Genomic DNA, 21,124 nt, shown 5'->3' with positions numbered 1-21,124 from the left:
TCCCCCCTTCTCTCTCTCTCTCTCTCTCACACACACACAATCGCACCTCCGAACCCACCAGCCATGGAAGGGATACTCACAGATTGTGTGCAGAAGAGTCTTCGCCATTTCATGCACAACAACGCCATCTTCTTATGCGAGCGTCTCTGCGCCGAGTTTCCCACTGAGGCACTATTCTTTGTTTTTCCTCTCCCCCATAAATATAAATAATATTTGTTTTTCACCAGTGGGACTTCGCCTTGTGATTGCCTGTTCATTCATTTTGTTTTATTGTGGAAATCGTTAATCGTTAATCGGTTGCTTAGAGTAAGAACTTTACAATGTTTAATATTTTCCCTTCATTCCTTTGTGCCTCTAAGCAAGGTGCCGATATTTATGCCTCGAGATCGATGGTTCTAATAGATAACCCAGCTATTTGATTCAAGTGTTACTTCTGAGGTTCTAGAGTGGTGGTTGTTTTGGGAAGATTTGGCTCCTTACGTTTTAGCCTCCTGGCCTCTCTGCGTTTCTGGTTTAGTCATATGCCTAATAGGGTTATATCGGTAGTATCTGCTGCTTTTAGAACTTAATTAGTTTTCTGACAGTAATGAGTAGTAGATGATGATTTTATTCCTCCAAAATTTGAAGTGGCAACTACAGTACTACTGGAAGGATTTCTTAGCGTTTTTTAACTACCTTGAATGAACTTCGTAACTGTATTGGTGTATCCAAATGATTATTTGGTGTGACATGGGTTGTTACTTCAAAAATTTTAGCTTTAGGGCTAGAGTCCCTAGATCACTTTCTGTGCAGCTGCTATTGTATAGAAACTCTTGTCTGCACGTCACCTAACACTGTGTACCTTAAATTCAATTACACTCAACAATGAGACACATCGTTCAACATTGTTCAAAAAATTTATAGTTTTTAGAACAGAATTGCGCTCTTATAACCTTGTGATCTGTACTTCTTGCTAATGAAATTTGTTTCAGGCCCTTTCTCTGGGTTTTCATTCATTCTCTTGTGCTGAAGAATGTCATCTTTTTCCCTATTCGTGCTAGTTTTAACAACTGACGTTCCCTTGTCCAGGCAAATTTGCAATTATTAGCTGGATGTTATTTGCAGAGCAATCAAGCTTATTCTGCTTACCATATCTTAAAGGGTATGCTTCTTGCAGTATAAGAGTCTTAATCAACTTTTGATATACACCTGTACATGTAAATCCTTCTTTTGTTTGTTGTACTTTAATTTGTTTTATATGTATATGGGATGGCATTTTCTTTCCTTTGTTTTCTGTCCCTGCAATGCAGTGTCTCTTATTGTATCTGCCTATCATCTTTCTTTCTTTATTTTTCTTTTTTTGCTTGAAGGAACACAAATGGCTCAATCCCGGTACTTGTTTGCCATATCGTGCTATCAAATGGGTCTTCTTAGGGAAGCTGAAGCAGCATTATGCCCTGCTAATGAACCTAGTGCAGAGGTATCATGCATATATGATATTTTGTTTAACATAATCTCATGTGTCTTTTAAATAAGAATCAGAATAGTCTCCTGGCTGCAAGAACATGTTTTGCATTAACTGATAGGCTTTTACCCCAATCTTTTTCTAGGTCTGCCTCTTTTTTTTTTTTTTCCCCCCCTTCTCTCTCTCCCTTTTTAATACTCTTGGTCTGCCTTCTTTCTGGTAAAGACGGACTTGGATGCATATGCGTTATTCTATATCACATGGGTTCTATAATGCACATTGTTCCGCTTTAGGTTTCTTTTTATCCAAGAAGGTGAATGATTATTTCACTTTTGTTGCCTGTCTTGCTATGCAGGTTCCAAATGGTGCAGCTGGTCAATATCTATTGGGACTCATTTATAGGTTGGTCATGCATCTTATCAACTGTCGATGAATTTGTGTGAATCATACTTTTACTCTTGTGTTAGAGGAAGCAACCTGATTTTCATTAAATCAAATCTAATAAGTACCTGAGATTGTGTCATGGTGCTCATAAATGGGAAACTTTAATCTCAGTTTTTCCTATCTGGCCTGTGCAAGAAGCTAAATGGAGTGATAGTCATATCGTGAACCCAAAAATCATTTTCTCATGCGACCGATCTATATAAGGCTTGAGAATTTCAAAAACTGATCCAACAAAAGGTGTTTATAATGCTTTTGGGACTGAATTGATATTCATACCAAAATGTTTTTGCTTTCATGGGTAGGTTTATCACTGAGATACTATATATTTTTAGCGTGACAGATAATTTACTGCTTGCTGGATAAGGCAAACCATTGATGATGTTCTTGAGTATATTGCATAACTTGATTTGAACACTTGGAACTTGGACTTTTAACCAGCTCTGGGGCATCTATTTTGCTAAGCTAAAATGCTGATTTGATCAATAGTGTTCAAGACTTGTGCAGGTGCCCCTATCTACAAAACGGATTACTAATGAAATAATTTTTTTTCAATTGCGCAGTTCTTCTTTATGACCTCTGTCCATCTCTTGTTTCTTAGATATTTGTTTTTTTTTTAATTCCCATAAAGGATTTTGTATTGTGCTTTGAATCTCTATGTTGTTTTGGTTCTTTTTGGGGGATTGATTTCCATTGGATCCTCGTCTTTAAATAGCTGAATTCATTGCTACTCTTAATTTATCTCTTGCTATATTCACCCCTCCTACATTTCTACATCTATCCATCCATTTAAGATACATTCTGCAAAGTTTGTCCTTTTTTGCTCCCTCCAATTATTATTTTCCTTTTTCAGGTACACTGACAGAAGGAGGAGTGCTGTACATCATTTTAAGTTGGCGCTATCAATGGATCCGCTGATGTGGTCTGCATATGATGAGTTGTGCATATTAGGTAAGACACCATGATACTCATCTTACTATCTGATTAACAGCACTCTTTGGGCATGACAGATTGAGACCCTTGGTCATTTAAGCGAGCTTGAGAGTGCTACTCAAGATTTGTACACTGAAAACTTATAGATGTTGGAGCATATTTATTAGATGATGTAGCCAAAGAGGGCAGCTGCTAAGAGAATCTTAGGGAGACTGCATGTGAGAAACAGGTCAAACAATTATGGGAGCTGTTGTTTGTCTACCGAGGATGTTAGAAGGATCACGAAATCTGTGTCAAGTTTTTGAGTTTTAGTGCAATGTCTAGATGTCCCCTTCTAGATACATTTTCTATAATGAATTGGGATTTATTCAGAACAAGTTGAAGCTTGTATAATCTTCAACTTGAGAATGAGTGTTGAGAAAGTGAAACTTCAACTGGATATGGAGTTAAGTTTTTATCTAGAAAAAGTACATCATCATTTAGAGTGTTAAGAGTTTATTATTATTTATTTAGGATTCTTAGTTATTGTTTATCATTATCTTTTTTTAAGAACAATTTTACCATTATCTGTATGAGTCTATATTGTAGTTAACTTCTATTTTCATGTCATTATGAATAACGGGAAGAGGGGCTACCCCATTGTATTTGTGAATGTTCTGCCTCTGTGCAAGCCTCCTTATTCACTATAGTTCTGTTCTTTACTTAAATTCCATGCACAGAATGTAGATGGAACTAACTGATGCAAAATAACCTTATTTTTATTACATGACTGTTTCATTGTTTGTCAAAATGGATGAATAAAGTAATGATTCTTTTTCCTTTGCATATTTTGTCATCATGATCATGATCATCACCATCATCCTAATTCTGTTTTCTAAATGTTAGGTTCTGCCGAAGAAGCAACTGCATTTTTTGGTGAAGCAGCTGCTCAACAAATACAAAAACAATATGTAAATGATTCAGCCTCTCCAAGCCTGCAAACATCAGCTGAGGACCGTAATGTGGTTTCTGCCAAACACTTTGCCTCAGAAGATATGAGTCCAAGGCATTTAAAACACGTGCAAGGCAATAATTTAAAGGATGTTCCCGGAAATCACAATGGGCCATCTATAGTAGCAGGAACTGCCTGTCAACCTATTAATAGTGGTCCTTCCAACTTATCATTTTATAATACCCCTTCTCCAATGGCCACACAGGTAATTGCATCTAGTTTGATATTGTCTCTTGATCAGCTTTTTTGCTTTAATTGAATTATTTATGAAAAATTTGTGGAAATATTAAACTGTTAACCAAGTCATTGTTTCTACATTTTTGAAAAATGATAGTATGAAATGTTAATTGAAAGTGATGTTGATTTCTATGATTTTATTGGAAGATAACATGACTTTCTCAACTGGTTTAATGTTAGTGCTTGATATCCTCTTTCTAAAATGGTTTTTGCAGCTGTCAGGTGTTGCCCCACCCCCCTTGTGTAGGAATATGCAGCCCAACGGCCCAAACCTTAGCACGCTTGGTGCTGACAGTTCTCCCAAGTCAACAGTGAACTCAACTATCCAAGCTCCTCGAAGAAAGTTTGTGGATGAGGGAAAGTTACGAAAGGTTCAGGACCTTCAAGCCATTAGTCTTTTGTTATTTTACTTCCCTATGCAAGTTTGCTTAATAAAAAAAGGAGAAAGATGAGAGACTCATCAACCTGTGGAAGTTACTTTGTGTAGAGATATTAATTTGGACAAAAAAAAGTGGTAGAGTCTAAAGTACCTTGCTAATTGTGGATGCTTTTATCTCTTCAGGCATTGGTGGCACTTGACACTTTTTGCATATGGTTAACTTGTGAACTGACGATCTGTTGTCAAATATTTTGTTAGAGTTGGGAGTTTCTTTCATTTGAGGAATGTCAGATTTACTCTAGCAGCATTATTGGACATCTCATCTATTTATGATCTTTATTCGGGTTCTGAGTTTAGCTTTGGATTTATAATGCCATTGATTCTCCTTTATTGGTTTTGATATCAACTGCAAAGTTCATGCTTTTCTGCATTCTTCGTTCCTCAGCATACCAGGTCACTTATAGCTTTGATTTCTAGTCTCTGTATTTTTACTTTCTGCATCAAGTTGAATTGCTGCACATTGGGAGCAGAACTTTCAATTAACTTAGTGTTTTTAAAAAATGTACTGCATGTTTGCATTTATATGTATACTTTCTTGATATTGAGGTTTCTTCTTCTCAACCATTTCTTGCCTTTCATTTTTCAGATTTCTGGTAGATTATTTTCTGATTCAGGGCTTCGACGTAGCACCAGACTTGCTAATGATGCAAGTGTAAATGTAAATGCTAGCGCAGCCGGTGTATCTGGAAATGGAAATAATAACTCTTCTAAGTATCTTGGAAGTTCTAAGTTCAGCTCCATGGCATTTCGTAACACGACAGTTCGTAGAGGGACATCATGGGCCAATGAAAATATTGATGAAGGTGGTGAATCTTTAGACATGAAATTGAAACTGTTTTATGTGCATTTGTGGAGAAGTCTCCCTTCACCAATACTATTGTTTTGGTTCACTAGTAATTTATCCATTTATTTTCATTACAAATTGCATCTTAACTGATGATCCATTTATCCTCCTTTTTAATTTTTTGATGTAAGAGTGGTGGAGGGAGCAAGAAAAGCTTCAATTTCTTGAGGTATTGACTGACTGCTGTCAGTCCCCAAATGAATTGTTTGATGGGGGATAATGCTACCTTAATTGGTTAATTGGAAGTTATTAAAAAGGAGGGGAAGGGGAGTTAAAGGAATTTTCATCAAAACCTTTTATTTTTTGGGAGTTATTAATGAGCAAGGGAGGATAATAAATGATTTTCAACTAACCTTTCACTTCCATAGTTCTTCCCCCTTTATATTATTGAGTACTTCCAATGTGGAGGAGAATGTTTATTCAAACAAGGGGGAGAAAAGTTATTATCTGTCCACTCTCATTCCTTGTCTTCCCTTCTGTTTTGTTTGATTTCTTTCCATCTTCGTCCTCTCAACTCTATTTAGTGTCCATTTATATGCAGATGTGTAGTGTTTCTAGTACTCCCTCTGGTTCAAAATATAAGATAAGCTTTGTTGGAGAGGCTTGGTTTTTTTTTTTTTTTAAATGAGAACATTCACTTTTGTCTGAGCATTTAAGAGTTTTTTCCAATTTTACCCCTATATATTCTCTTTTCTTTTTTATTCGTTTATTGCATCTTTTATTTATTCTATTTGTTAATAAGGGCATATTGGGGGGGGGGGGGGAATACATGCCTCGCATATTTATTATTTTAAACTGATTTTAACTAGTTTCTTGATAAACGTAAATGGGTAAAATTTAGTTTATATTTTGAACCGGAGAGAGTGCTCATACTAGTCAAGTTACAATATATATTGTCAGAATGCAAATTCAAACCACAGATGCTGTTGTCTACTGTCTAGTGCCTATGGATTCTGCTTAAATGGGTGATGTCTGGTAGCAAAATATATATGCTGCCATGCCTATGTTGAAATTTAATCTCTGCAAAATATAATATAATATTGGTAAAGATTTTGAAAAGAATTTGCTGGAATAATATCTGATTGGATCGTATTATTTATCCTCTGAAGGATTTTTCATTTCCAGTGATATTGTTGGTTTTTGTGATTTTTAAAAATCTACTCTATCATTTAAGAACTCCGGAGTTATTTTAATAATTAGTAAGTAGCTATGAGCTACATTACTAATACCTCTTCGTTTATTAATTGTTTAGGGAGCCGTAATGATGTTCTCGATGATTCCCGTTTAAATATTTCTTCAACAACTGCTAGTTCATCTCCTGTGATTGAAGCTAAATCTTGTGAACAAGAAGGATCGAATTTTTTAGTTGGTGGGCAAGTCTTGAGTCTTTCTAGAGTCATCACTGGTGCCTCAGAAGTATTAAGCCTATTGAGAATTCTTGGTGAGGGCTATCGACTTGCCTGCCTGTACAGATGCCAGGTATTAATTGGTTATTTTGGTAGGGTAGCAAGTTAGTTTTTATATATTTGTCCACTTAATAGTGGGAAGAAACCTGAGAGGAAAATAGCTTTTCCTTGACTGTTTCTCATGTTTGTGTATTGGTAGTGCAGGATGCACTAGAAACATATATGAAACTTCCACATAAGCATTACAACACAGGCTGGGTTCTTTCTCAGGTAACATAAGCATCAATTTAAAGATTTACCATCATTCTTATGATGTTTTCCAATTCTGTTGACTATTTAGAAAATGAAAGCATGCCTTCACTTATGACGGCTAAATTCTGATGCATTTGGTGTTTTGTTTTCTTTTACTGTTTTCTTTTTAAATCTAACTTGTGATGTACTTTTATGATATTTCTAGTATTTAAATCTGTTGAAATTGTGGTTCTCTTGGTACTGTGGAGCAAAACTTGAATAGTAAGGTCACAATGTAATAAAATGGTGGTGAGTATGACTATTTCAATTTGATTGGATTGTACGAGATTGATAGAAAATATGGAGACATATATGTAAAATTTTTTAGCATTCTTTCTAACTTCTTTTAAATTTTAACCCCTGATGAACCCGCTAACTCTGCATCAGACCAATATATTTGCCCTTTTTGAATATAGTAAACTGAAAAGCATAAAACAAACATATTTAGTAATTATACAACTTAGATTAGATTATCTAGCTAGACCTAAATTGATGTCATCAAGAAATCATTTATGTCAGACTTTGGGCCAATTCATTTTGTTGATGCAATTGCACTCTTTCAATCTTTAGGTTCTTGAATTCCTATACATCTCTCACTATTCTCGGTTATATCTTATGTCAGTTCTTTAGCGGTGCATTTGACTCTGTAATGCTACATTGTTATGTTCTATTGCAGGTTGGAAAAGCATACTTTGAATTAGTTGATTATTTAGAAGCTGATCAGGCCTTTCGCCATGCTCGTCAGATCACACCTTATAGCTTGGAAGGAATGGATATATACTCAACAGTCCTTTATGTGAGTAAAATATAGTATATCATAGATAATACCAATGCTAAGTAAAGCATACTGATTTCTCTTTTACATGGCCTCCTTGAGAATGTTAAAAAAATAAAGAGAGAGAGAGAGACAGATGAAAAAAGATGGAAAAGGGGAGATTTAGATGAAGAGTTTCATCAACCAAGACACTTGTCCTCCTCGTCCCTTGGTACATTGGTATATATAAAGAAAGCGGTTAGCCAAACAACTCGAACTAACTACAACTTCCTAACTTGTCTTCTCTTTTATTATTTGCTCCATTACAACTCTCCTTTGAAGCCTTTGCAGATTCATTGAGTGGTCTCTATTCATGAGAATCAGAGGGTAACAAATGATTCAGTGATTTTGTTCATAAAAATAGCTCGCTCTCTAAATACAGAATTGGGACCTCTAGGAAAGGAAACGTATTACTGAGTAATTTTGCCTATAGTTGTGAGGATCCTTCTAATTGTGCCTCTACTGATAACAAGCTTATATAAGGCTATTCTATAACATATCTCAAGTTGCATCATTGATGTTAATCACTCTCAACTTGTGACAATATCTCCTAGATGATCTCTAGTCTTGACATATGTAGAGATGACGTTTTCCATTGTTGCAGCATTTAAAGGAAGATATGAAGTTAAGTTATCTGGCACAGGAACTGATATCAACTGACCGCTTAGCTCCTCAATCTTGGTAGGCATGCTGAACTGTCTTGTGATTATTTGATGGTATAAATTTCATCTTTCTTTTCACTGATATTTTTTCTTCACCATTTTGCCACAAGGTCCAAAAGATCTGCCTGTGTGTGTGTGTGTGCTGTGGGGGTGGGCACGCCTGTAAAACTGCATCCTTTACGTAGACAGATGTACATTTTTCTTTAGAGATGCCATACCACATTTAGGCATATTGAAATTGTGATTTGGTGTTTGAAATTTCTATTTCTCTGGACTGAAATTAATTTTTCTCGAATTCATTGTTAGTTGCCAGTGATGTTTCTTCATATTGCCAAAAGGTTTAAAACGACATCTTTTTCTCTCCCTGCTGGAAGCTAAAATTTCAAATGCAATTACGAAAATGTGCATTATTCTTTTGTGATGTGATGCTGGCACCACAGTATTAAGGCACAAGGGTTTTATCTGTTTGTTGCTGCTACTGATGTTAGTGCAAACATATTTTGTCTGGCTCAAATAGAAAGCTTTGTCTATTTTTTGGCTCCTGCATTAACCTTATTTCTGTTCAATTGAATGCTCTGGTAGGTGCGCCATGGGTAATTGCTACAGCCTGCAGAAAGATCACGAAACTGCACTAAAGAATTTTCAGCGAGCCGTTCAACTGAATCCCAGATTTGCTTATGCACACACCCTTTGTGGACATGAGTATGACCATGTTACTTTTATGCAGGATCTTACGTAATTTTCATATGTTTTCAGCAACTCTATCGTCCAGTGTTTTGTTGCCTGTAGGTATGTAGCGCTTGAAGATTTTGAGAATGGAATTAAGTGCTACCAGAGTGCACTCAGTGTTGATTCAAGACACTACAATGCCTGGTATGGACTTGGGATGATATATCTTCGCCAGGAGAAGTTTGAGTTCTCTGAACATCATTTTCGGATGGCTTTCCAAATTAATCCTCGCTCTTCTGTTATAATGTCATACCTTGGTACTGCTTTGCATGCTTTAAAGGTTAATCTCTTGCGGCTATTTTTAGGAGTGCTTTCCATGATTGAATTTTTATATCTAGCATTCTGAAATTATACTTGTATGATTTGATAGAGAAGTGAGGAAGCGTTGAAGATCATGGAGAGGGCTATTATAGCGGATAAGAAAAACCCTGTTCCAATGTATCAGAAGGCCAATATACTCATGAGCTTGGAAAATTTTGACGAAGCTTTGGAAGTCCTAGAGGAACTTAAAGAGTATGCCCCTCGTGAAAGTAGTGTCTATGCTTTGATGGGCAAGATCTACAAGAGGCGCAACATGCATCAGAGAGCAATGCTTCATTATGGTATGGCTTTGGATTTGAAACCGTCTGCAACTGATGCTGCTGCCATCAAGGTAATTTCTTACAACACCAAATCCTTTGCAAATTGCCAACCATTTCCGTAGTTTACCAATCTATCTGATTGTGATTAGGACTTAGGTGGAAGGCTGGAAGCACTAAAACTTGTCATTTCTCCTTTAATGAGGAGAAATTGCTTCTTACCTTATTGAACTGAGATTCAACTATAAAATTAGCACTTTACTACATGAACAAAACAACCCTTGAACTCAAATATACAAAATTTAGAACCAGAAGGAATTTCTTGCAAGTAGTTGAGTAAAACATTTCCTCAAGCTGTCAAAACCTCAGTGGCCTCAGGTTGATAATCACAAGATTTAAATCATTTTTTTTTAGTCAAAAAATTTGTCTCATGATCCTAATTTTACAATTAGGTCCTTAAATTTATGCTCTCTCTTATGCTTATCCAACTTGACTGCTTGTTAATTTTCCCATGATAGGCTGCAATTGAGAAATTGCATGTACCTGATGAGATTGAAGACAACTTGTAGCTCTATGAAGAATGAATGAAGTTCAAAACACAGCTAACACAAGATGTGATTCTCATCCTTGGGCTATAAGGAGTTGGCTCGGCTTGTGCTTTCGGCTAATTGTGTATAAAAGGCTGTACAAATGCTTGATTGAGTATTCATTCATTCATGCAGCTAATATCTATCACTTTCTTGTCTATAAAGAGACCTCAGTTTTGTAGCACATTCACATACTAAGAGCAGTAGTATAGGAGGACCTGATGTAAGCTTCATAGTAAAAGTAGCTTCTTTACATGTACTACTAGATGTACGTATTACTTGTATCATTATTTAGTCTATTCATTCAATTGTTCATACCCTTGGGTTGAGGTCCCGGAAAGTTCCTACTGGTTATACCTCCATTTTTCTACTGAAACTGAACCCAGAAAACCCGACAATTTTTCCCCCCATTGAAAGTGGTAGAGAAATGGCACATAACTACAGAGCATCAAATTGGAATTGTCTCGTGGCTTTTACATTATCCTCATGTCCTCCCATGGCGCTTTGTTTGGATATAAATTAAATATTCTATTATAAATTTGTTGCCTGTACTTTTAATTTTTGAAATTAACAAATAATCTGAGTATTGTTAAATTAGATAGGGTTTTTTTTTTTTTTTTTGCCATTGTCATAATAGATATATGCCATATGTTACACGCTATTGTTAACTTAATAGCAGTTAGATCAAATAAAAAGGATTTAACAATACTTGAATTAATATTAGTTGATGATGCTTTATGATAGTGGATTGTAGAAAGATAAATTGAGATATTATTATAATAATAATTTAAAATGAGATAAGATTTAAAACTTTACATGAAGGATTACTAGGATTGAGAAGGATATTTTTAGCTATAATATGTTTTGGAAGCTTTATTTCGTAACAAAAATGTCCATAATTAACCTTTATGGTTGTTAATTTTGACTTTGATTGCTTCCATGGCAACATGACTTTGCCCCTCCCCCTCGTTCTCTCCCTCCTAATCCCTCCTCACCCTTCCTATCTTCCTCATTCTCACTCTCCCTCTCCCCCCATCCCTTCTCACCCTTCCTCTCGCCCTCATTCTTTTTTTCTCTTTTTGAAACTTCCTTCCCGATCCCTTCTCTCCCTTCCTCTAAAACAAGGGTCTAGGCCTCCATAGGTGGGTCTGGGAGCTGTGGTTTTGGTTTAAATTGCAATAGTAAATGGGTATTCTTTTCTTCTCTATGCTCGCTCTCTTAAATCGTTCTGCGTTTTAATTAGCATTAGGTTACTTTGCTTGGTGTTGCTAATGACTTTGGTGAGAATGTCGGCTTGCTTCCAGAAAAGTCTTTTATAAGAAAGGAAATGTGTAAAATGAGGTACACTATTCACTGTATTTTTTATTTAATAAATAGGTAAGGTGGCAAACCCTAGAATGCATAAGAGAGTGCCATGTATGTACTATACATTCTGTACCATGGAAGAATCCAGGATAATAAATGTTACAGGGCTATTTAGTGGGCTTTAGCCTATTAGGCTTATGAAGTAATCCGGGATAAACTTAACATTAAACTTAACATGCCCACTCAAACTAGGCCCAGGTGAAATTGCAATGCCCAATTTCTCTTTGAAAGCCCAGAACTTGGAATGAGACAGAGCCTTGGTTAAACGATTCACTATTTGATCTGAAGAAGGGATGTATCGAACTGAAAGCTTCCTGTCAAGAACTCTATCTCGTAGAAAATGAACATTAAGCTCAATGTGTTTTAAGCAATCATCATAGACAAGACTAGAAGCTAGGGCTAAAGCACTTAAGTTGTTGCACCAAGCTATCAGCGGAGTCTTCAATTTCCATCCAAATTCTCCGATCAGTGATTGGAGCTAGGCGAGTTTTGCTGCTAAATTAGCCAATGAGTTGTATTTAGACTCAGCGCTAGAGTGAGCCACTACATGTTTTTTTGCAGACCAAGAAATAGGTGAATCACTAAGAAAGACGTAATAGCCTCCCAATTAAACGACGGTCATCCAGACGCACGACCCAATCAGCATCGGAAAAACCTTGAAGTTTGAGATGTGTGCTTGGTCGAACATGCAGGGCTAGATTAGTGGTTCCCTTCAGGTAATGAAAGATTCTTTTGGGTGCTTGCTAGTGGATTTATGTAGGAGCTTAAAGGAATTGACTTAGTTTGTTTATTGCAAAAACAATGTCTGGTCTGGTATTGTTTAGATACTGTAAGGCTCCAACAGCTTATTTATAAACTATAGGATTCTTCAAGGGTTTCCCATTGTTTCTGGAGTAGTGTCTACTTACCACTATAGGAGTTGGTAAAGGAGAGCAACTTCTCATACTGAACTTGTCTAACATGTTCAAGATATATCTTTCTTGTTTGAGATAGAAACCTGTAACATCTCTATAAGCTTTTTTATTGGGTAATACAGTGGGGCTCAAAGGCTCAAAAAGAAAGAAAAACAAATTAACCTTCCCCAGTCTTGGCATGTGCCTCCTCGAATAGTAAGCTTTCCTCTTCCACTTTCGATCTCAACATAGGATGTGGTTGAAACCATAACCTTCTTCTAGATCTCATATCCTATTTGAGTTTTTCTAGGAAATTTGCACTTCTATTAGCTTGTTGAGGGATTGCTACGACTCGAATCCACCATTTTTGATCTAGTAAATCTTTGATCTGCCTATCTAGACTGCTCAAATAACTCCCTTCCTTTTAACTTGTTTCAACAGGATTTCTAAATCCACTTCCACTTCTACTTTTCGGAAGCCCAGATCCCATGCTAAATCTAGACCCTCCTTCAAGCCCCAGCTCTCAGCTTCAAGAACCCCATAGCTACCTATCTTCTTCACAAAACTGCAGATCCATTCACCCTTCGAATCTCTAATTAAACTGCCACACCCTGCCATGCCGGGTTCTCCCTTACACGCTCCATTCGAATTCAATTTGACGCACCTCTCAATAGGAGGACACCATAGCACTTCTCTACTCTTGCGATTTATCCTGGTCAATTTCCTCATTCCTCTTGCATTCAAACATTCCTTTACAAAAGCCCAACTTCTCATCCTTATTCCCCTTGGGTCTCGTGGGGTAGCTAAAAAGATAGCTTTATTTTGGCTCTTCCAAATTTGCAACAAGTCACCCCAAGTCACCCCAAAAAGCAGGGTCCCAGGTATGCCACCCATATGCCTTTCATTGGTAAGATTTCTAATGAGCCATCTCGTGAGAGATTCTGTCGAGTTTATTTGTTGGGTTGAACTGTACACAAAGTCCCAAACTTTCCTTGCTACCACACAATTTCACAGGACGTGTGATGTTGTTTCCAATCCTCCGCACGCCTGTCAATGACCATCAGCTCCCTACCTATCCCTTCTTAAACTATTGGTATGCAATCGATCATGAGTGGCCAATAATAGGAATAAACGAATTCTCTTAGGGCCCTGTCATTTCCAAATCGTCTTCTATTTTGGGTCCTTCTCCCCCAAATTACCGTCTCTAATGGCTCTGTAACCATCAAGTACTGAATACGAGTCGTCTTTCCCACCTTTCCATAGCCACCAGTCTTCTTCCTCTCCTATTGGAGGGACTACAGCTGCAATCAAGTCACAAACTTCTTTATTCACTACCTTTCAGATTTTGTCCCAATTCCAATCACCATCTAAGGACACCATATTGGCAACTCTCTACTCCCCTTCTTCATCATCGAGTTCTTTAATTAGGAAGTTTTTAAGAGAAACGCCTTCTTTAATCCACTCCTTTTTCCAGAAATTAGTCGATTTCCCATCTCCAATTCCTCTCCACGAGAACCTGCTAATATGATCCCAAACCGATGTCAAGTCTGCCCAGAGCGCTGACGCTGACCTCTGAGCATCAAGGATTGAAGGAAGCTAATTACCTAATCCATACTTGTGCTTAAGTACTTTGCAACTAAAGCCTTCTTCTCCACTTCTTAACCCCTATGCTAACTTCAACAAGCAACCTGCATTCATATCCCTTAGATTAAGAATGCCCAAGCCACCGCTCTCCCTGGGTTTCTGTAGTTGGTCCCAATTAATTATATAATTTTCTCTTATCCACTTCATTCCCTTATATAAAATTGCATTGGAATTTCTCAACTTCCTCCAGCAAGCTTTTAGGAAGTAGGGAGACCATCATAGGGTATATTGGAATCGCCCTGATCACTGACCAAGCCAAAGTTGTTCTTCCAGCCATACTCAGGCATTTCATTTTCCATCCTGCCAATCACTTCCTGACTCTACTCAAGACATAGTCAAAACCACGCGTTCTACTATTCCCATAACAAAGAAGGATTCCTAGATAAGTTCCCAAATCGTCTGTATGTTTGAAACCAGATAGGCTTGTCAACTTATTTATCAGCTCCACATTACTGTTCCTAGAGAAAAAAATAGCAGATTGACCATTATTAACTTTTTGTCCTGATAACATGCAGAATTCCTCCAGATACTCTAGAGTCACCTGTATCTAACTTTCTGAGGCCTCCCCAAATAAAAGCAAATCATTTGCAAACATTAGGTAAGAGACTTTCGGACCCCTACGACCCATCCTTATTGCATTCCATTCCCCCTTCCTCCTCTTCTCTTGAATAAGGTGAGTAAGTTTTTCCATGGCCAACACAAACAAGTAGGGAGAGAAGGGGTCCCCCTGTCTTAGTCCCCTAGAAGGCTTAAAGCTATCTGTTTTGTTCCCATTCCAAATTACCTGGGTTGAAACTATAGAAACACAACTCGTTAACAAGTCCAACAAACTTCCTTCTACACCAGCTTCCTAGAGAGTTTTTTGGAGTAAGCTCCACCTCAACATATCGTAGGCTTTCTCTAAATCGATTTTAATGGCAAAGAATCCTTTCTTCCCGCTCATCCGTCTTATTAAGTACACTACCTCCTGAGCCATCACTATGTTATCATGAATATGGCGCCCAAAAATAAAGCTGGCTTGGTTAGGAGCTATTAACCTTCTCATCATATCCCTCATTCTACTAACAAGGATTTTAGGAACACATTTATAGAGCACATTACAGAGACCAGTTAGCCTTATTTGACGTAAGCTCTTTGGATTGTTTACCTTAGGAATCAACACTAGTAACGTCTTATTTACTTCCTTCATATCTACCTCCCCCCTCCACAACTTCCTAACATACTCACATACATCCTTCCCTACTAAGTCCCTTTGTTTCTGAAAAAACAAAGCAGGAAAACAATCTTCACTAGGGGCTTTAAAGGTCACTATCAAAAAAATTGCTTTTTTAATCTCCTCAACCTTCACCTCATGACCTACAAACCCCTAATCCTCCCTACTCACCTCAGGAAACATAACCTCTGTCTGCCTCCATTCCTTCCTATACCCTCTTCTCTGATAAGATTGAGAAAAAAAATCCCTTGCCATAACTTTAAGGGATTCCTAATCCTCTTCCCACTACCCACTATCATTTTTCAGCATTACTACCTTATTCCTCCGTCTTCTAGAGACTGTTTTTATATGGTAGTACTTTGTGTTTAGATCTCCATCATTAATCTAGTCAGTCTTAGACTTCTGGAACCAAAGTAATTCCTCTTGTGCCAAAACGTCCTCTAACTCCCTCTGAAGGGTCTCCTCAAGGTCCAACAGGTACCATAGGGGTCTTGTACATAGGCTCAACTTCCTTTGAATGCCATCAATCCTAGCCATCAAACGTCTCTTCCTTTTAAAGAAATTCAAGAAAACCTCTTTGATTATCTCTCTACTTTGCTCGTCTTCCCTCATTCTGGTTAAAAAGCTCAGAGAAGTCATTATGAAGCATCCAAGATGCCTCAAAACGGAATGGTCTTTTTGCCTCTTTCCTTATACTCGTCTCTCAAGCAAAACAACAGAGGGCAGTGCTTTGAACAATTTAACCTAACAAGGTTTTTAACAATAGACTCCTAAAACTGCTCCCTCCATTCCATATTGCATAAAGCACGATCTAATATTTCAAAAGGCCTTTCACGACCTGGAATTTGAGGTCCTTTCCAAGTAAATTTATTACCGCAAGCTACTATTTCTAGTAACTGGCTTTCATTAATTCTGTCTTTAAAGGCAGCATATCTTCTAAGGTTAATTTGGGCACCCCTTTTCCTCTCCTATTCATTTCTGATATCATTGAAGTCACCAATCAAAATCTAAGGATATAATTATCTATATTTAAACGTTTCATGTGTTCCCAAAACTGTTGTTTTTCTCTCTCCCATGGGGTAATATAGACAATAGTCGCCTTCCATCTCCTTCCACCTCCATACTACACCCACATGTGCACAAACTACTTATTGAGTTCAATCAGGTCAACTGTAACCTACTCTTTCTTTCAACCAATGCATATTCCTCCAGAGAAACCCAAGCCTGAGCTAAAAATCCCTTTATTGTATCCCAAACTACAAAAAAGACCTTCTGCTCTACTATGGTTGACTCTGGTCTCTAATAAACCAATTATGTATGGTTTCTGGATACTACATAACTCCCTTAAACTTCTACTAAATTCTCTACTTCCCGATCCCCTACAGTTCCAAACCATCAAATGTCCAGACATGATAAACCCAACAAAAAAAAGAAACAATATCAATCGAGACTTATAAGTCCCTCCACAATGTTGATTAGACCATTCCTATTGTCCATATCGGGAACATCTCCTTCTTTTGTATTGCCACCTTCATCTAGAGGTCTACCCTCAAACTTTCCTTTTAAAAGTAAAACTTCTCTTGCTATTTCGGGTGCTTCAAAAACAATGTTGGGGTCCAACTCCTTTAGACTACTCCTCTCTTCTTGAATTTCTTCCACTTTCTGTCTACCTACACTTCTTTTTTCCTTCATACATATTACGTGATGATTAGTGCCATCTTTGGCTCTCTGTGAATGTATTGTTGAACTCCTTACCCGTCCACCCTACTCTTTTTCTACTTCCATAAAGGCTTCCTTACCACCCTGATTGGGCTCCTTCTTCCTTTTAATCCACACCTTGTTTTGAAAGGGCTCTTAGGGTGGGTGATCGACTTTCATCTCCTCACCGACTTGCTCCTCGTTTTCAGCCAACTGTTCAAATCTCAAAACTGAACCCACTCCCTCATTCACGGCTTTCCTCTTAAACATAAGGCCTCTCCTCCTCCTTGGTTTCTAGGCAGTAGACCATTCACCATATAGCTTAGGACCTTCTTCCACCCCTTTCATCTCTTCACCATTCCTAAAATCCCTTGACCCTCCTTTCTCCTTACATTCATTATCCAGTTGCCCATATCTACCGCATTTAAAACACATCAAATGAAGACCCTCATAGGTTATAGGCCTCTCTATTCCATCGATAATATAGGTAGGGAGAAGTGGATTATTCAAATTAACCTATACGCTCAATCTGGCATATCCCCTCTTGATAGCATCGAGGTCGATAAATCAGCTTTCATAGTTTCACCTATTTCGTTTCCCATAGCTTCCAAGATTTTTTCCTCATAGTACTCAAGAGGAAGGTCTGGGAAGCGCACCCAAATCAGTACCTCTTCAATCGCTTTAGCCTTGGGGTTGAAATTTGGCTTCTATGGACCACCCAGGGCCGCAAGCTCATAATCATCAATCGCAGTGAACTGTACTACAAAGAAATCGTTCGAAAGGTCCATAATAGACACTGTACCTTTCTTTGCCCACATTTTTTGAATCCATTGTTCTAACATCCTCTTACTCATTCTCACTCCTAGCAACTTCATGATCAAGCTCATTTGGAATATTTTTCTCATCTAGGACAAGGCCCTGTTTAAGAAGATGAACAGGAATTGCAATCTCTCCTCTATCGCGCTTCACTATTTTAATCTTAAAACGTAAAGATTCCATATGCGGATCATCTTGAGCAGAATCCCTGTTAGACCCCTTCGGCATCTCCAAATACGATCTACCTTCCGCATTACTTCCCTCTCCCTGACTACTACTTTTAATCTTCTTTTTACTTCTCTGAAACAAGTCCGCTTCCTCTGTCGTCTGCTGCCCTACCTTAGCCAGGCTCAGAAAAGTCATCGTGGAAACCAGAGCAAGACTCATGCTGCCTCTCTCTTCAATTTCAATTCCTTTAATCAAATTTTAACATCTCTATAAGCTTTAATTCCTAAGAAGTGATACTGGTTTCCCAAGTTCCTAAGAGTAAATTAAGTATTAAGCTGTTTGATAAATAATTCCATGATTCTCACAGAGTTTCCTATCACAACTATGTCATCAACATATATAAGCACAAAAAGGACAAGCCTTTTGTCTTTGATAAAGAATAGAGACGTGTCAGGTTTCGAATTGGTGAATCCCCAATTAAGTAAGGTAGACTTTAATTTTTCAAACCATGCTTGTTGTGCTTGTCTCAATCCATAGAGGGCTTTGTTTAGTAGATACATATGCTTAGGAAATTGGGTTGATTCGAACCCTTTTGGTTGTCTCATTAGAACTTGCTCTCGTAGATCTCTATTTTGGAAGGCATTGTTGATGTCTAAATACCTAATAGGCTAGCCGAAAGTCACAACCAAGGTTAATATAAACTGTAGTGTTGAGGTCTTCAAGACAGGACTGAAAGCTTCATAGAAATCTATCCTAGGACTTTGTTGAAAGCCCTTAGTGACCAACCTTGCCTTAGGCTTAAAAATTGAGCCATCTACACTAGTTTTAACTTTAAACACGCATTTGCAATCTACTAATTTCCTATTTCCTTGATAAGGAACCAACTTCCATGTGTTATTTTTGATAAGTGCGTCATATTCTTCCTACATAGCTTGTTGCCATTCTTAAGAGTTCAAGGCTTCTTTCATGCTAGAAGGTTCAACAAGTTCTGTATTTGTTGTAACTATACCCATGTAAGGATGTTTGGGTTTGTGAATACCTATTTTGCTCCTAGCGACTATATGATGTTGTGTTGGTACAATTGTTGTCTCCCGCACTTGTGGTTGTTCATGAGATCCAGAGCCCTCTTTAGATTGCATAGGACTACAAGGAGTTGATTATAGTTCATCTATTAAAGTTGATGAACTCTGTGTGACTGGTTTTGATTTTGAATTTTCAGCATGAGTGCTACTGGGAGAGCTGGGTATTGGCAGTGCAGGAAGCTCAGATATTTGAATAGTTGACCTAGACGTTGGAGGCATTTGAGCTGGACACTCTTTAGGCAGAGAAGAAAGAGGAGCTTTGAAGAATTCATGTGGATGAATAACTTCCTCAGGTACCTTCCATTTATTCATAAAACTTGGTGAAAAAGAAAAATCAGTCTCATTAAAAACAACATGTTGTGAAATACATATTCTCCCATTAGAGTTGAGACAATTGTAGGCTCTGTGAGAATTACTGTAGCCAATAAAGACATATTTGGTGGTCCTGAATTGTAGCTTATGGTCATTATATGGTCTAAGGCAAGGGTAGCAGGCTATACCAAAAATCTTCAAGAACTCATAATCAGGTAACTTGCAAAACAATAAACCTCCTCCTAAAATAGGAGTTGGAATTCTATTAATAAGTTCAGTGACAGTATGGAATGCCTCCCACTAATAAAATAAGGACATTTAGCTTGAGCAAGTAGGGTTAAGCCAGTCTCAATGATATGTCTGTGTTTTCTTTCAGCTCTTCCATTTTAAGGCGAAGTATGAGGGCAAGAATGTCTAAAATATATGCTAGCATCTTGTAAAATTTTAGCAAAGGATCTATATTCTCCTCCCTAATCATTTTGGAATATTTTAATGCTACTCTCAAATTGTTTTTCAGCATATTTTTTAAATTGAACAAAAATTGCAGAGCATCATCCTTAGATTTCAGTGGAAAAATCTAAGAGTATCTGCTATAGTCATCAAGAAATAGAACATAGTACTTATAGCTATTCATAGAAGCAATTGGTACTAGTCCCCATAGGTCTATATGAATCATTTCTAGGGGTTTTGAGGCTCGAGAGTTAGAAACCTTAAAGGGCAAAGAATGTGATTTACCATACTTGCGAGATTCACAAAAGAAATGCTCATTCTCATTACTAGAAATTACTTTCAAATTACATTCACTAATGAGCTGATTCCAAATCTTTTTACTTGGGTGACCAAGTCTACAGTGCCAAAAACTTTTACTGAAACTACAGTTCCTAAATGTTGAACTATTAGCTTCTTTGTCTGCAACAAAAACTAGAGTTGCACTACCATCTTTCTGCTGGTTTAAAACCTTAAACATACCACCATTACTTTGTTTTCCCCCAAGCATGGTTTGCCCTGTTGCCTAATCCTTCACACAAACACCACTTGAGTTGAATATCACATCAATATCATTATCACATGCCACTTTGTAAACACTTATGAGATTCTTCTCGACTTTAGGAGTATAAAGAACATTTTTCAGTTTAACCTTCTTGTGAGAAGTGTTTTGAATAGTAGAAGAGCCTATTCTTTCTACTCCTAATTTATAACCATTACCAACTATTATGGTCATCTTACTAGACGAAGCAGCAAGATCATCAAGTTTGGCAAGATCCTTGGTCACATTACTGGTTGCCCCACTGTCCAAATACTAGGCATCATCATTCACAGTCTTAGGGGTTGCCTAATAAGCCCTGTCATAGTCGGAATAATTACTTGAGCCTCTGTTGCCATCGTACTTCTTTATTCCAAACTTAGAAAAAGATTTGTCACATTAGTAGAAGCAGTTTTCAACAACATGACCAAGCTTCTTACACAGCTGGCATTTAGGTACATCTTTGTCGCTATTGTTGTTGTAGCGATGAAGATTATGGTTGTTCCTGCCATG

The 21,124-nt window shown here is 37.5% G+C and overlaps 1 protein-coding gene across 2 annotated transcripts; it reads left to right on the top strand.

Moving 5' to 3' along the window:
- Nucleotides 1-10,806, top strand: LOC114734593 (cell division cycle protein 27 homolog B). Of its 2 annotated transcripts, XM_028922215.1 has the most exons (16): nt 64-168; nt 1,069-1,141; nt 1,350-1,459; nt 1,800-1,846; nt 2,739-2,836; nt 3,704-4,014; nt 4,262-4,417; nt 5,072-5,288; nt 6,582-6,808; nt 6,940-7,005; nt 7,703-7,822; nt 8,445-8,521; nt 9,085-9,204; nt 9,292-9,511; nt 9,602-9,883; nt 10,328-10,806. In XM_028922215.1, the coding sequence occupies exons 1-16, from the start codon at nt 64-66 to the stop codon at nt 10,376-10,378; spliced, it is 2,280 nt and encodes a 759-aa protein (XP_028778048.1). In that variant the 3' UTR covers nt 10,379-10,806. The 2 variants fall into 2 exon arrangements, with proteins under 2 accessions (XP_028778049.1, XP_028778048.1); XM_028922216.1 differs by lacking the exon at nt 10,328-10,806 and having other exon boundaries at nt 1-168; nt 9,292-9,488; nt 9,602-9,671.
- The last annotated feature ends 10,318 nt before the right edge of the window (nt 10,807-21,124 follow it).

This window comes from Neltuma alba, unplaced genomic scaffold, assembly GCF_004799145.2.
Source record: "Neltuma alba isolate B1F8T4 unplaced genomic scaffold, ASM479914v2 tig00013118_pilon, whole genome shotgun sequence".
NCBI lineage: Eukaryota > Viridiplantae > Streptophyta > Magnoliopsida > Fabales > Fabaceae > Neltuma > Neltuma alba.
This window is presented reverse-complemented; position numbering and strand designations above follow the sequence as displayed.

What these genes read in the sequence shown, in the direction of transcription:
- LOC114734593 (XM_028922215.1), top strand. Translation starts at nt 64, where the DNA reads ATGGAAGGGATACTCACAGATTGTGTGCAGAAGAGTCTTCGCCATTTC. An exon ending in CTATTGGGACTCATTTATAG is followed by an intron (nt 1,847 to 2,738) that starts GTTGGTCATGCA and finishes TTCCTTTTTCAG; the next exon opens with GTACACTGACAGAAGGAGGA. An exon ending in TATACTCAACAGTCCTTTAT is followed by an intron (nt 7,823 to 8,444) that starts GTGAGTAAAATA and finishes CCATTGTTGCAG; the next exon opens with CATTTAAAGGAAGATATGAA.